The 17692-nt window shown below is 35.2% G+C and overlaps 1 protein-coding gene across 1 annotated transcript in view; it reads left to right on the forward strand.

The window, feature by feature from the left end:
- The window catches only part of LOC116346643 (COUP transcription factor 1-like), a 29963-nt gene extending 12663 nt beyond the window's left edge, over positions 1–17300 (forward strand). Inside the window, exons 3-4 of the mRNA XM_031776805.1 lie at positions 15166–15332; positions 15493–17300. Coding sequence (XP_031632665.1) covers positions 15166–15332; positions 15493–16506 — 1181 coding nt within the window. The 3' untranslated portion in view covers positions 16507–17300. The remainder of the gene's footprint in view (positions 1–15165; positions 15333–15492) is intronic.
- Positions 17301–17692: the final 392 nt, after the last annotated feature.

The following is a 17692-nucleotide window of genomic DNA, read 5'->3' on the forward strand; positions in this document are numbered from 1 at the left end:
AAACGATTAATGTTGATTATGATATGGTTATATGTGCCCGTTCTATGGTAATTGCGTTTCATGTTTAACTTGCCATAACGTTAAGTGAATGTGTGCTGTGTGTTGTGAGTATTGCACTATGGTGTGTAACGGATGATGAGCAATATAAAATGGTAAACCTGTAACGCAAATTGTGCTATGTTTACAGTTTTCTCTGTCGTTTCTCACTTAAAACCATCTTCACAATACATGCATATTGGATGCATGCATTTTTAGTCGCGGCCAACAAAACAGTAAAGACAGAATTGAGCTCTATGCTGCGGCGCTCTTCTACATCCGACCAAAAACGACAAGACAAACCATCGGTGGTGATCATCGTTGCAAATTCGATTCTTTTTTTCTCTCTCTTTTCGTTTACAGAACACCAAATGTAGATTTACTCTTTGGAAAGACCACAAAAATGGGATGCCTAGCACAATTTTGGCGTCTTGAGTTCATACTCAATAATAAAATGTTTTCAATGGCCATTAAAATTAAGTGAATTGAATGAAAAAATAAAAAAAACACACACAAACGAACGAAAGAGAGAGAAAACATCCTAGAGAACGTGAGTATTATTGCTGTCTTAGTAAAAGAAATAATAAAAAAAATGCAAACAACAACAAAGAAAAGGAAAACCAGCGTGGCTATTCGGTTAGTTGCGCGAACACACATGCTGAATGGGCCGATGAATACATTAATTTTAAATGGAAGAAACGCATATATCGACGACTACCCGCAGCGGTATTGTTTTCGGAACTATCGTGAACATTCCGTGCTTGTGTTTTTTTTTCTTCTCTTCGCTCGTTGCTCGTTCAATAAAACCAAACAAAGGCTATCTCAAGAGAGCGAATGAAATTTATGTACTGACAATGAGAAATCGAAATTGTTTCATGCAATACACATTTGCGTAACAATGTTGCACGCTTCGTCTCTATGAATATTCATTTTAAAAGGCTCGCTCAGCTTGACAAACTCCACATCGTCTTCCGCAAACAAGAGCGAAAAAAAAGAATGTCATGCCGAAAAAAATCGCTTCCTTTCGCACACACCAAAAATAATACACAAAGATCCAACTCGAATTTTGGTGAGAAAATTCGACGAAAAATATGTAGCGAAACATGAAATTTCATAAGATTATGATAATCTATCGGAGTTAAAGGCAACAATGTGCTTTTTTTTCTTCCTCTTCGTATCATGCCGTTGATGTTACAATTCCCGCTGCCTTTTCCTCGTAAATGTATGTATTCCCCAAATATAGACACGTCGAGTATATTGAATGTGCATGGTTACATCAGTGCTCCTAGTACAAATACATCATCAACGTAGCGAAGGTGAGACGGGCAAGAGCAGCGAAATTTTCAAGCACAAATATCGCGACCATCGTGGGATTTTTTCCCATTTCGTTGTGGCTCAATTTACTAAGCGCGATGGTGTTGCACTTCGTTTTATTAGTTCAACCATATGAGAAATCAACCGAAAATCTATCTCTATCACTCCTTTGCTCTCGCTTGGCCTGGCCAACTGGTTGCAGCGCGCACATAAAATCGTTGTGCAGATAGGCATTTAACTTTAAACGATATAAAAATCAAATAATGTATAAGCGCGCGTACCGTGTTTGTGTGTGTTTGTGGAGAAAAAAGAGAGAGAAAAAGCACGCCTAACATATGCGGACGTGCATGGAGGACGATGCAAAAAGGAAGAAGAAGAATATGAACAGAATAAAAATTCTTATTTTCAATCCATATAATTAAATTTTCAACTTGATATTTATTTGCTTTGTACATCTCGGCCAAACGTGCAGCAAAAACGAATTTCTAATTAGAAATCCAAAACTTGCTTTATTACAAAAATGGTAAAATTCCTTTTAATCATTCCATTAGCAAGCATTTAACAATGCATATTTTAGTTTTTCATTGTTGGTAGAGTACAGTTTTTGCGTTAAAAAAAAATTAATAGAAAAGATGGGTTGTCGAATGGTTCCAAGTCCGACAATAACATGGAATTTTATGTCGTGTACATTTTATCAATGCATTCATAAGCCCAAAGACAAATTTTCTATTTCAAATCGATTTGCAATAATGTAGTATGACACAGAGTGTGACCCAATTGAAAATGGAACAGTCCAAATGCAAAAAACACCTCGATTTCAAATCGACGGAAGAGAGTCGAATGATTTCCAATATTATTTGCAGTGTGCACAAATAACGCTTCATTAGAAAATAAAAATGTCTACTACATGATGTGTATAATGTTAAACGTAATTGGTTGGGACCGTAAATATTATCGAAGATCGTAGCAGCAACACCGATTCAAATCGTTAATCATCAAATCGATATGTTCGGAATATATGGTACCAAAACATATCACGGGGGACGGCAGTCCCCCAAGTGACGCAATACCCCCATACATATGAAATATGTATATTTTGCGTCACTCTATATATACGTTAAAGACATGAAAATCTAGACCGCTGACTTTTGGAAAGGGGTTTTTACATATTTTAGTAGTGCTCGGGCACCAAAATAAGAATCCGCAAAAAAATTTAAAAAAATTCAAAATTTGGCCGCCAGGTGGCATTTTGAAAGAATCGCTGAAAATTCCTTTTTCTCAATTTTTGACCACCGACATGCTTTTTTCGAATTTATTTTTTTACATTTTCGGAATCTAGGGACTGCGTAGATAATGTTAAAAAAAAATATCATAACGATCGCTTGAAAAGTGGATTAAATATGGTCATTTTACCAAAAATGGCCAAAAACCTCAAAATTGGTCGCTTGGGGTGTTTGTATGTCCTCTTTTTTTTCCGTAGTTTTTGAAAAAACATTTTTTTTGTAATTTTTATTGAAAGTAGATGGAAAACTGAGAATACATGTGCTTTTGAAATTTTCGATTTCGTCTCCCATATCTCTTGGGCCTGGGTTCGAACATTTTTGGGAGGCCCTTTTTGAGTTTTTCATCAATTGGACATTTTTCTGGCCATCTGAAAGGTAATTCAATGATTTATACGTCGTTGGAAAGGTACAAGACTCACCTTTCTGAATCCAAAGTCAGAATGGAAAAATTTTCAAAAATGTCCACGAGGTGGCGTGTTATGTGACATTTTCGGCGAAAAATGACCATGAATTTTTTTACGTAATCCAAATTTTAAAAAAAATGTGTCTATGAAAAAAATCAAAAAACTAGGGGTTTGTTGGGGACCAAATATGTGATGATTTGGCGTATGTGTCATATCTGGGAAAATTCGTTTTAAAAAAAAATCGCATCCCGAAGTTGAAATTTTTTTTCGGGCAATTTTCTATTTTTCGGCCATTTTTGATCACAGGTAGATGGGGTATTTCTCAATAAAATAACGGCAATTCTTAGCTTATTGGAAAGACATTAAGGTCATCTTGATGAAGCAATAAAGAAATTTTGAAAAAAAATCACCGTAAAAGGTTAGAACAGATTGACTAGACCTCGAAAAATGGGGAAAAATCGATAAAAATCGAAGTTAATCGTCATTTATCTCGAAAAAATGTATAACTGGCTTGGCTTTTTTCCTCATAAATCTAAAGGGCACTCAATTTTGAGCCGGCATGAACATTTTTAAGAACCAATATGTTTTATTTGGTGAAAATAAGAAAAGGTTTGAACTTAAGCGATCACCTTAATATTTTAATATCTTAGTAATCCACTGTAATGTGTTAGGTTTTTACTTTGTTGATCCACTTTGACAACTGATTTTACATAATTCGGACCCGAGGAATTCAACTGTGGTAACCATTTTGAGAAATTAGTTCAATTTTTTGAGATTAATCGGCTTGAAACCTTTCTTTTGGAATAATATTTCGGAAAAAAATGGTTTTTAGTCGATTGCTATGAAAATTGGTATTTGGGGGCTTTTTTATACGAGAAAACCGAATATGACATTTATTTTGCGGTAGAATTCGTACATGGTACATTTCCTATAAAAAAATCTTCATCTCTTGCCATTTTGAACATATTAACGGTAACCAAAATACTATCAAAACTATTGATATAAGTAAAAAACACTTCTTTCGAAGTTCCCAGTGTGACGCAATACTGTAAATCTAAAAATGGTCTGATATAAATTTTCAGTGACGCGTTCGCTCAAATATGTACAAAATGTTATTATTGCGTCGCCTCTAAAATGCAAACACAAAATGATTGACATGTCTAAAAGTTAGAACAGAGCGTTTTTATTTTTGAAGAACTTATGTTTCACTTTGAACAAAAAATCTGCTGTTATTTACTCTAAAGCAATTATTTTCAATTTTATTTATTTGTAATATGTCCATAAAAAATACTAAGCCGCTGCAAGTATATACAATTTAAAATAAATGGGAAAACGGTTTAGTACTTCTACAAAGAGTGTATGTTTCCATATTTTTTTGCGGCGAAAGAGGCGACGCAATAATAACATTTTGTACATATTTGAGCGAACGCGTCACTGAAAATTTATATCAGACCATTTTTAGATTTACAGTATTGCGTCACACTGGGAACTTCGAAAGAAGTGTTTTTTACTTATCACATATAATTACAAATCATCATCACCAAACCAACTAAGGCCGTAGTGTACGTTCGGCTTTCTGTTGTTGTACACGGTTCACGTTCCGCTCTTTTCCTCATTGGATTCCATTCAAATTGAGCATGAGAAATTTCTTTCGGTTTTTTTTATTATTTTTGTTCGTTGTTGCGCGCGACGGTAAAATTAAATTATGATGAACGTTGAAGGAAAGTTACGAAAAATGCATGTGTGCACGAAACAAAGCAGAAACAAAAAAAAAAATGAAAACAGCAACGCGATAAGCAACGTGCTTGCATTTTAGATGCGCGCACATAGAAAAGATCGAAGATTGAACAGGAGAGACAGCAAGAACGAAAGCGAGTGCAAGAGAGAAAGAGAGAGATACTCGGAGGAAAAACATATGTACACTTCAAACGTCTACATAGGTCGTTTGCTAAAAATGCATTAAATCAACGTGGCACCTTCGTCTTTTTTTCTCCTCTTTTATCCATCACATTGGCTTTTTTTTGCTATACGGCACAACAATTATGTCGGTCTTTGAGTTATTCGGCACATCTATCTATGGGCCGACAAGAGAGAATCTAATTGAAAGAATAACGTTAAAATTGCAACAAGCACATATCTTTCGCAATAGAATTGCGAACAAACTAGGAGGCATTTTTGGCATGTAATACAATAAAGATGCAAATCATTTATTAGCCCAAAAGATTAGCGAACTACATTCTATTATGGATCGGAGATTTTCTTTTTCATTGTCAAACCGTTCGGCATTGTCTTCCCTGTAAAAATGTATGGTTCGATATGAATCCGATCAAAGATTTAGGTATTGTGCCTTTTATGTTTTGGGTTCGTCATTTCAACGTAGTGACACGATGACGCAATAGGCTTCTCCGTGATGTGCCGTTTTACATATGAGTAAAGAAGCCAGAACAAGGACAATGAGAGAAAAAAAAACCACCGAGAAACATGATTGAACAAGGGATCGACAAAATTTTTGGCAGATTTAAATGTTAAGTAATAATAAATTCGACTATCGATGCAACCGTAGAAACGAAAAATGAAACCAAAGCATTAAATTAATGATTTCACTGAAACTTTTGCACCCAAATCAAACACGAACAAATTTCTCATACTGACCATAAGCACTTACAAACCGGAATTTAAAGACGAAATATTTTCTCATCGACCAAAAGGGAACCTTATTACCAGGACACTTTTTCAACGTCTTTTATCGAATATGCTTTACCTTCGAAATGACCAGTGGTCAAACTAGATTTTTGATATCATTGTCTATTGCCGACAGGACGTAAACATAACACACAGACTCTCCCGCGAAACCCTAAATTAACAAAGAAAAAAAAATGTAAGAAAAGGGTCAAACTAAAGATGGACGGTTCCATGTGCAATTGTGTCGTCAATACAAATTATGATAAACACAAAGCATATTAAATGATTTGATGCATCCGAAATTTGTTAATCTGATGAACATGACCGCAGGCATGAACGTGAGATGTGATGAAAAATGGTCAACATTAGGCAAAAATCAATCACTAATGAGATACTTGCGAGAGATGCTTTGACACTGGGATGAAAACCCTTTGGTGTCATCCATAAGTTACGTTTTTCTAACGGCTTTTGACCGATGAATTAAATTCAAGTCAAAGTGTCATAACCACTTTCAAGTATTGTGTAATCGACGTCATCGGCATTGTGAGTGTGATAAAACGATTTATTTTCGACCGCACAAAATAAGCGCGTCATCTCAAAAGAGCGGTAAGCCCATCTGCACTGGAATTTCTAAAGTTCGAGAAATGAAAACGATATACGAATTAAATATTTAAACGAATTAATTCAGCCAGAGCAGAGAATATTGCAGCATTTTGCGCAATTGTTTGTTATTCCACATCGGTTGTGTGGTGTGCTTTTTTTCGTTGGATTTGCATTAACTTTATCAGTGTTTTATCATCTCACTATGTTTTTTGCATTGAGTACTCTCTTTCTCTCGGTATTTACCTTGAAATTTCTTATCAAAAGATCGAGATCTTGCGGTTGTGCTTCATTGTTCATGCCATTCGTGCGTTTGTACATAAAAACAATTTCAATAAAACTGAAGAGAAAAAAAATTGTTTCTCTCCATTCACGTACCGAACGATCTTCATTTCGAAGCCAAATCTGCCGGCCGACTGGCAATGTTGCACTCATATTTCGTCCTTTTCCACACAATTCAAACCGTGAACAAACGAAAAAAAGCACATCGCTGAATAAATTGCTTATTTTACGCAGCATCCGATAAAGTAAAAAACAAGCTAAGTTTTGTTATCGCGTTTCGAGTACAACAGCGTGGCAAGAAAAAAAAACATTACACAAATCGAACAGAAAATAAAGTAATAAATTGAAATGGTAATAAAACAACGAGTTATATGAGTTTTGTGTGTATGTGTGGTGAATCATGTTCAACGTCAACTTGGTGCATACATAATATTGCAGCAAAACACGAGAACATGAAACGACAGCTTCATCATCGATTCACATGTCATCATTGTTCTTCGTCACCGTGCGAGTGCTCGTTCTTTGCTTTCCATTTATTTACTTAGCAAAGCCGACAGACACATGGTAGACAGCCACAGCTCACAACGTACACACATAATTTATGAACACATGTTTTGTAGTTGTTGATCGTTTGCGATCACTTTGACAACAACATGATTGCTCGCTCTCTCTCTCCCGTTGTTTGTTTTCTGGTTCGCGAGTGAAAGAGCGGGAAGATCGACGGTGCCAAGATGACATGATATAAACAATGCTCATTAAGTATGACAAAAGTTATACGATTTTTATTTTGATAAATGTGATTTAATTGAGACGGTGGGAATTTGCGCAAATTCTTGACAAATTCGTATAATTTCTTGCAACAGTTTCTTTTCATTTCATTTGCTGCATTTTCAATTCAAGTTTATTCAATTTTACTGCATAAACTCAACCAGAAGAATAAAATCCATTGCGATTTTTCTTGCGCGTTTATTTTTTTATGTGAGCATGCTATCGAACTGGGCTGCACTGGAACACGTTTTTCTCTCTTTTTTTCGTATCTTTCAAATGTAATAACCTACAAAACAGAATAAGAAGACATGAAACATATTGCGCAATTCATCTTCAGTGCATTGTTCTCGTTCGACCCATTCAATGTAGTATATGTGAACGGAATGAATGTGAATTTTTTAAAGAAGGCAAAAAAAAACACGCACAGAACACAACAAAACTCAAATGCGCCATGCCAAAAAAAAAAACATAATCCTCGCGAACGAATAATGCACGAAACCCAAAACGAAACTTGAATCGAAATGAAATGAATAGCAAAAACAGTTCTTGCTACGCGTATCCACGAAAATATAACCAAAGATGTTCTATACATATTTGCCGAACGGTCAGAGAGATTGAAATTTGCACACACACAAGCGCGAATACTCCGTGTCGTTCTCCGCGCACCATGTTGAACCATGCAAAGAAATATGCTTGTCTGTACATCTATTGCGATGTGAATTGTTTGCAACGGTAACGTTCTGCCACAGAAATATCTAGTATTGTGCACAAGGCAACATAAATAGATATATTATATAGAGATGGAGAAGAAGCAGCAGAAAATTTTCTGCAGATCACGAATTTCATTTTGTATATGTCGATCTACCGCGATGGGATACTGCTTTCTATGCACACACACACAAACACAGTCAACAATGCTTAAGCTTTAGTTCATTGTTGGTAACTTGTTTTTTTTTCTCTCTTTCGACTTCATCGGCATAGCGCACATTTTATGATCCAAACGCGATACGTTCGCTTTAATAGTTTTACATGAACTCGTACGGTTTGCTCATGGTGTGACCACACTCTCCTATATGCAATCACACTCACTCTGTCTATGGTGCTCACAAGCTATGCTAAGTATCTCGCTGAATAGTGCTAAGAGCGTCAGGTGTTCCACGTTCAAAACTACAAAATTCGATTTTTTTTTCTTTCTGCAACCGAATCCAAATGGTAAAAATTCACAAAAAAAATTTTTACCATTTTTTTCCGCGATTTCTTTTTTGTTGATACACCTGATAGACAATATACACTGAATAGGCAAAATTCAATGCATATTGCTGTTGCTTAGCAGAAATAAATCGTAATTTTATTTCATTTGCGCAAATTCGTTTCAGATCTTCTTTCTTTCGGTGTAACAACAAAATGTTTTCATGCCGCGTCGAAGAAAATAAAACGAATCATTGTAGTGCAATAGTCATCTTACCATATTGTGGTAATACCGGCTAATAGAATTGCGATTTTATTCGTTTGATACACACGTCTTTGCTGCGAAAACAATAAACATAAGAAAATTATCGCACATTTCATCTCTTCGTATATGAGTGGCGATTTTATCGCAAGCGCACAATACAACATCATAAATGCATTTTTCGTTAAATTCATTTGGAAGTGAAACAGAGATGGAATGATTGGGTCGGCAAATGTGTTAAAAGGTTTGCAATTGCCGCTGATTTTTAGTGTTTAATGGTCAAATGGTCAATGTATTTAACATTTCTGCAAATGTTAAAACCACATAATAAAATTGAATAAGCCACAGTTCTGTTTCTGTTTTTTTGCTCGCTCGCTGCTGCACCGAAAAAAAATAACCATCGAAAATCTAATAAATGGCCCCTTTCACACCAAAGGAATTCAACCAATTTCAATCGAATTGATTTTAAATTTGATTTTCGTTTTCCCATATTTCAGAGTGTTTTTCTCTTGTTTTTTTTTATTGTTATTCCAAAAAGAATGCAACACAAAAGAAACTTGGAGACACGAAAATGTGTGGTAAATGAATGAAATGGTGCGTAACGGCACGTGTCCTCTTTTAGCCTTTCCTTTGAATGAAAACGTATTATACGCTGAAAATCCATTAAATAAATAGTCAAGTGCAATGATATCGCACCGCATTGACAGTCAACGGTGCGTAACCATTGTGTGTTACCGCCACGATTTGTGTGAGTTCATTGTTCGAAACACTTTCCATATCAAAATTCCCACGTGCACGAACATGAAAAAAGGCTGTTTTTTGTTGGCTTTCAATAAGTATATGGTTGCGGCTACAAAAACCCACATTATTTAGTATATTTATGTATATTTACCATATTTAGAGAGAATTTTGAATGGAAAAGGATTTATATATTGTGGCAGCCATTTAAAGTAGTGAAATATTATTGATTCGATCCAAAATTCTCACGGTCAATCGGCTGGGTCCAACATTTCCAAATACAACACGGTGTCAATATAATCCTCATTTACATGTTCAATATTTGTGTCTATTTTTCATGAAAACCATAAAACCATCAATACAAAATATTAGCATGATCATTTGTTATGCGACTTTATCTTATCGTAAATTGAATACAAGCGAAAGGTGACAAATTGAGCCAATTATTCATCAGACCGAAGAAGAGCAACAACAACAAATAATAATCGACAATCGGATATTGTTGTCGGTGTGTGTGTGGTCGATGGATTTTCGAATGGTTGAAACGCTTTTATCAGCGTGTGCCTCATTACATACGGCATTAAATCAAAATGTTGAAAAACATTGTTGCCTTTCGCGCCTTCCATCGTCGCACGTCGTCGTCATCGTCTCACGCCAACCATTTTCCTCACCTAATTCCAATTAATTTGTTTCTGTCATTTGGAACTGTGAACAAATTATTCAATTTACGTATTCGTTTTCGTTCCATCCGCTTCTCTCTTCTTCTTTTTTATTCTTTTACTCTGACATGATCCCGCATACAGGATTCGATTTCAATTTGCCATTTTGTGCTGCAAGGCATACATCGCATGCACAAAAAGAGTTGAAATAACGACACACCGCGAGAAAAACCAGCGAAAATATCACTAGTAAATTCATGTTTAACAAACACCGTATTTTCTCGTTCACATTTATGATTGTCTTGGATGCCGTTCTTTTTTTCGTCTCTTTCTTTCTGATTTATATGAGCTCGTTTCCCGAAAGCACTTTGCCATCGGCTCTGTTTCGTTTCTCGCACCTATCCAAAAGAGTAGATGAGAAAATATTACTTATTCTTTTTCTTGAACGTGGCACTTTCAATGTAAAAACGTAAAAAAAATTCAAAAAATGAACCATGGCACGGCAAATTCCTTCAACACTTTACTTAACTGCTCTCAGTTGTCGCTCTGCATTGCATGTGGACATGCGCATGTTTTGGCCAAAACAAAACCATTTTACATTCAAGCGCTTTGAGAGATGCAGAAAAAGCACCAATTCGTTGTGTTTTTTTTTTGTTCGTTGTTCCGTTGCACCAACAGCAGCAACAGTAAGAAAATACAAGAAAATGTATTGAAACCAGCTCTTTCTCTGTGTCTCTCTTGCTCTGTTGCTGTTCGGTTAACACTTCGATATTTGAAGTGAATTATGTGCTTGTTGTACATTTGCAAAAGCAACGATATTTGGTCGACGGCATTCCGATGACGATATTCAACAACATTCGTGGTTTTTGTGTGTCTTTTTTTCTACTCTTGCTTGCTCTTTCCAATGTAATTTCTTGTCTTGTCTTGTCTGCAATTCGAATGCGTTGATAACACGTACAAAAGATTCCAATGCAATTTTTTGTTGTTGTTGTTGGTCTTTTTATCGTTCGGTCTTTCTCTTTCTCTTGTTGATGAGAATTTCTGGTGCGCGCATGGCTTTTACGTGCGAATTGTAATCGATACGATACAGCATGAAAAATTATGTATTGCTTATTTATCTTGCAACAAAAAAAGAACCACACACACCTATTTAAATGTGTGAGCGCGCGAGACAAATTGTCTGGCCTGTTCGAGGCGGATTTTATGTGTGTTGACACACAGAGAGTTACGACGATGCGCGTCAACAACAACGAAGACGACATTTTCGCACACATTTCTTTCGAACGCGTAGATTTTATGAGAAAAGATGTCGGTCACAGCATTCGATGTATATATTACACCGTTATGGCTCATATTTTTCCTTATTGGCGAAGAAAAAAAAGAAATTATTCAGGTTGTGTCGAACACTGAGTAAATGGACAAGAAAATCAAATTCAATTGAGTGAATTATGGGTATTACTCTAAACACCATCACCATCTAACATACGACACAGGCACACACACACACTCTGACATGGCTCTTGTTATGCAAACCGCTGTGTAATAAACCAATAAAGCAAAAAAATGTAAATTTCTTGTCGTCGAATTGTGTGTACGCGCCGCGTTGTTTCATTATCCGTTTTTGCGGTCGTGAAATTGTGTCAATTTTATTGGACGCCAACGTTTGCAATAGACATTTTTTGCAAATTAATTGCAATTTTCTGTTCTGTGTTGTTTTCCTTTCAACAAGGAGAAAGAGATAGAAACACAAAATTGACGTCTAATTCTTGCTATTCAACTTATTGTTTGATGTGAAACAAATTTGAAAATTAGTTTAAATATTGTAAAATCGTTGACCTCTCAACCGACCCCAGCAATTGCCAAGTTAATTACTTAATCACAGCCACAAATTCATTTCCATCGTAACTGATTCACGGAACAATTATTCTGGCCGAAACAAAACAAAGCAACAAAAAACGAAGAAAGAAACAGCAACAACACACGGCTAAAATGAATGGTTTCAAACAAATACATTCCGATGCGTGCCACGTTCCAAGCATAAACAAATTAACGTTTCTGAAAACGGAGTGCATTTTAATCGTAATTAGCATACAAATGTGACAATGACAATTGTAAAAAAATGTATGATGAATATGATTTTATTTACATTTTTAGCACCTTTGTTTGAATTTTAGTCGCAATTTATACCGTTCTCTCTCGCTCACATTGCGTCGCAGAGAGTTTATTCATTTCCTAGCTACAGCAATTGCCCCGCAAATGACAAAATAAGCAATTTTAATTAAAGAAATCTCAAGCAAACTACATTGAACATGATAATGCACACACAAATTCAAACAATAGATTTTATAGACGCAAAATTACGTAAAAATTCAAGAAAAAATGCAAAAGCACACACACATGACAAACGAAGAAAAAAAATCCATGTCAACTCGACACAAACGAAAAATGAAAAGAAATCACTAACTTTGAGCGCGATAATCATTTTATCGCATTTGCAATAATTCATTCGCAATTGTTTCATTAAAATTATTAGCTGTGATTTGCATTAAAAAGAGACTCTCGGTGTGACGCAAAACTAGTTAAAAAATATTCCATTAAGCATTTTTCATGTAATTTTGATTTTCTGAAGCGGATTCTTGGTGCTCATCACGATTTGCGAATAAAACAAGTAAATCGAATTTATTTTACATTTTCCGAAAAACCGACACCAAAAGCATACGGTACTCTCTTGCATATGGTAAAATTGGAGCGCAATTAATTTCAAGTCGATTTCAGCCCGAAAACAAAAAGAGCCCACTGCGAATCCAAATTGTTCAAGAATATCAAGAATGTGAATGTTACGAGTCGAATCAGTGAATTTGATTTTGCATGCGCCAATCTTCATTTATGAAAGCGAAGCACTTTTTCCTTCGAGTGTCGTTGTTAATGTTAATTTATTGCAATGATATGTTAAACGAGCAATAAAGGCATGGCCAACGATATTCGTTATCTCTGCCAAGACAATGTATATGCGCGCAGCGATGACTGGGAGAAAAACAAATCGAACAAAGTGTACACGGCAATGTGATGCTTCTCGTAAATTCGTGAATTATATATGGGCACAAAAACAAGAAACGGGAACAAAACGCCTTGTCACGATATCGCACACTCGTTTTCTGTGACTTTTGTTTGCTCGATTGTTCATTTATTATTAGCACTACATCGACAACAAGCAGCTAATTGAGGCTGCCTCAACAATTATTATTATTTTGTGCGATAATTTTTCGCCATTTCAAAATTTTCTGGACTCGCGAAACTTTTTTATTCGTGCTGATTGTGATCGGTTGCGGTTGTTGTTGTTATTGAAATAAACACACTATGGGTGGGAAATAAAACAACAACTACTTTATGGAGTGAAATGAAATATCGACTTTTTAGTGTAGTAATATTGACGAGAGTTTTTTTTATATTTCATGTTCTGTTGCGACTTAGAAATTCGAAATATGTAATAAATCACAATGGAGACAGAGCCGAACTATTAAACATATAATCGTGGTCATCGTAGAGCCATTGTAAAATTAGCATCAAACATGGCAGTTAATTAAATTCAATTTTGCAACAAATAAAATTGGCTTTATTTATAAACATAATACAGCCTCTGAATTGAATTGAGTAACACCTTGTTTTTAAGGCTCTCAATTTCAGCTCTCGTTTATTATGTGCATTATGATTGGTTTTATTAATCTAATCATCTTTCTATATCTGAATTTGACACGTCATAAATTATTCAGAAAAAAAACACACCAAATAGGTGGCCGTGCATATGTGTTTGTGCGCCTTGTTTACTGGTTTTAACCACAGACAACGATTGATTGTGGTTTATTTGTACTTTTTGATTGGATTTTATTCTCGACGCGGATATTTTTTGTAGCGTCATGTTAAACTTTGATCAAATGCAAATGATTATTGCGATTCTTTTTTGCGTAAACAAGCACAATGAGTCTTTGATGTAATCAGTTAAATATGTTTTAATGAAATAAGCACTATTCGGTCGATTTGTTTCCACTTATAAACTCTTCCTCTTTCTCTCCTCCATTCTGTCACAGTTAAATCATTTTCACAGTTCTGGAACTGAACATTCTTAAAAGATTGATTACTTATCGGAACTGTTTAAAAAAAAACAGAAAATATGATTATTTGTCTGAATTTCTGGAATTTCACAAGGCAATCGAGAAAGAAAGAACAACAACTGTTAACCGCACAGATGTGCGCAACAGAATCGCTGTAGATAATTAGATTTTTTGTTGTTGTTCGTATTTGTTCATAATGTAATGTTCAAAACACCTTTTGAGAAATCTTCATTATCTAAAAGTATTATAATCAATAAATAAATGTGCTGCTGCATTTACTCGGCCACATTGCCGTGAAGTAACCGGTTAAGGTCTTTTCTTGGATTAATTTTTTTTTTTGCATCCTTTCATTGTAGCGTGATATGTGTCATCATCATTATCGTACGGCAATAATAATATAGAATTACAAATAGACCGGGCTACGTTGCAATTTTAATCCACTTGCATCGCAATGAGTGCATTGAGTGCATTATGATGCACTGCATTCATAAGAGTATGTGTGTGTATGTGCGCATATCGGCTCTGTCGCCGTACTCTGCAGTTGGCTAATTTTCAAATCAAAATTAAAATGATTCGAAAAGTGAACGGAAGGTCAATATTATTGGTCAACCAAGGCCATGCAAATTTAAAACCGACTTTTATTTCATTCCTCTATGCCTTGCTCATATCGATTAATTTAAATATCAAAATATCGCCATTAATCATTACAATATTTCAAATCATTGTAAACAAATTTACATAAATGTAAATAAAACATGTAAATTATCGTTTTTTTTACTGTTTAATTTGTAATTCGCATTTGATTGTAATTTTTTTTCCTCTCCTTCCGTCTCATTTCAGCCGTTCAAAGAGGTCGAGTACCACCATCGCAACCGACTGGTTTGCCAGGAATGCATGGCCAGTATTCATTAGCAAATGGCGATCCTATGTCTGTCGTTGGATACAACAGTAGTCATCAATATCTCAGTTCCTATATATCGTTGTTATTGCGCGCCGAACCATATCCTGTAAGTATCACATCATCAATATTCATTTGTAATAATTTGATCTAAATGACTCTTTCTGTAGATGTCACTATTTATTATTTGTATTAAATTGTTAAAAGTCATAAGTTAGAAGTCAAATATATATAACAAAAATTAACAAAAAAATATTTTTCTTTCAAAGGTATCACGTTATGGTCAAACGATGCAACCAAATAATATGATGGGCATCGATAATATATGCGAATTGGCCGCTCGTCTTTTGTTTTCTGCCGTTGAATGGGCAAAAAATATACCACTGTTCCCTGATCTACAAGTTACCGATCAAGTGGCGCTATTGCGTCTCGTGTGGTCTGAATTGTTTGTACTGAATGCGTCACAGTGTTCGATGCCATTACATGTGGCACCATTATTGGCTGCAGCCGGTTTGCATGCATCCCCATTAGCAGCTGATCGTGTGGTCGCATTCATGGATCACATTCGAATTTTCCAAGAGCAAGTGGAAAAGCTGAAAGCGTTGCATGTCGACACAGCCGAATACTCATGTCTCAAGGCAATCGTATTGTTCACAACAGGTAAGCTGTTGGATATTCTCTTTACAGATGTGACAGCACTACTAACCAAAATCACAAGCATTCATATGCAATTAACCACCGAAACGGATATCGTACATGCGGTCAAAGACCATTTAAATAATATGTATGTCGATTCGGCAATGATATCCACATCAACAGCGAATGCAATCACATCAACATCATCATCGCATTTATTCAACACCAGTTCATCGTCGTTATTGAACAGTAATAATAATAATAACAGTAGCATTTGCGATCAAAATAATAGCTCATTCTCATCGTCTGGCTATCATACGAATAATACAAGTCTGAATTCATCAAACCATACAAATAAATCGTTTGCATCGCCGAAAAGCAACAATAGCACTGGCAGCATTGGAACGATCAATTCGCCCACCCCATTTATGCCAAGTGTATCGGCTGCAAGTCTTGCAACACCAACAGTTACAGCTCCAAGCAGTAGTCTGTTCTATCATCAAACACCACAATCATCACGTCTATACACTACATTGGATGGGTATTCGCCGACCTGTTCCGCATTCAGTAGCGTCGGATCAGGTCATAGTAGTGCATTTACTAGTCCAGATTTTCGATTTTCACCGTATAGCTTTGGTAGACGGTAGTGTTTTGCTTTGTGTGCTGCGTTTGTATTAAAGAACAAATTGAATTTGTAAATATACCATTTTGTTGTTATCTCGATTCGATTGTTTGTTTTGGCCATCTGACTTTGACGCGCGCGCTACTTTGTTACCATCAAACACGACTTTGTTCGTGTATTTGGTATAAATTCATAACCAATTTTTTTGCTCAATCTCTGTTATGACATTGAATTCAATTCCATGATGTAGCGGTAAATGAGAGCAATTTTACTAATTCCATTTTCTGGAAAAATCGCCTTTTTTCACACAACAAATTGCTCTCTTTACCGCTACTTCAAAAACCATAGGCTCAAACGATTTTATCGTTACTTGTTTTATCAATCAAGTTGAATTTGCTCGTTAATTGTATTTATTCTTTTGTATTTAGTTAAAATTTAGCTTAATTCGTTACGAATAGTTCATACACATCGCCTAGAATTTAGGTTATAGGCTCGGCTATAGTAAATTATCATCATGTTAGAATTAGAGAAACATAAAACACTTAGATTTAGATGTCATTCAAACTGTTAAAGGTGTTAGGTAACACTTTCAAAGGATTAATCGAAACGGATCAAAATAAAGGGAAACTTATTTTATACAGAAAATCTTTAGTCTTCTTGCTTTCTTCTATCGCTATCGCTTTATCAAAATTTCGACATTCGAATGCCACCCAATTGGGCTTCCTGAAACATTTTATTGAGGTTTATTGTCACTTCCAATCTTTTTGGGGTTTTTTATTTTGCTTTTTTTAAATATTTATTTGCTGCTTTTTAGATTATTTTATTTTGAGTTGCTTCTTGTAGAATTTGAATTTTTTGCTTGTTTTTTTTTGTTTATAATTTGCATTGTAGTAACATTAATCAAGCTTTTTTGAGCGCTCTTTCGGTTTGTTTCTTTTAAGTTGCTTTATTTTATTTTCTTTTTCTTTTCGCACAATCAATCAATTCATTTCATTTAATACATTTTCACATATTAACCCATTTTTTCCTTTTTTCGTTTCAGTTCCTTTTATTTTATTTTCGCTTTTTTTGGAAATGAACATTGATCGCCATTTTGTGCTGACTCAATTGAAGTGAATCGGATCAAATAATGATCGATGTTTATTTCCGTAATATCCGCCAATTAACCCCAAATGCACATTTTTTTTATTTTTTTTTACTAATTTTCATTT

Source organism: Contarinia nasturtii, unplaced genomic scaffold (assembly GCF_009176525.2).
Source record: "Contarinia nasturtii isolate CC-2019 unplaced genomic scaffold, AAFC_CNas_1.1 Cnas_scaffold_1627, whole genome shotgun sequence".
Taxonomy (NCBI): Eukaryota; Metazoa; Arthropoda; class Insecta; order Diptera; family Cecidomyiidae; genus Contarinia; species Contarinia nasturtii.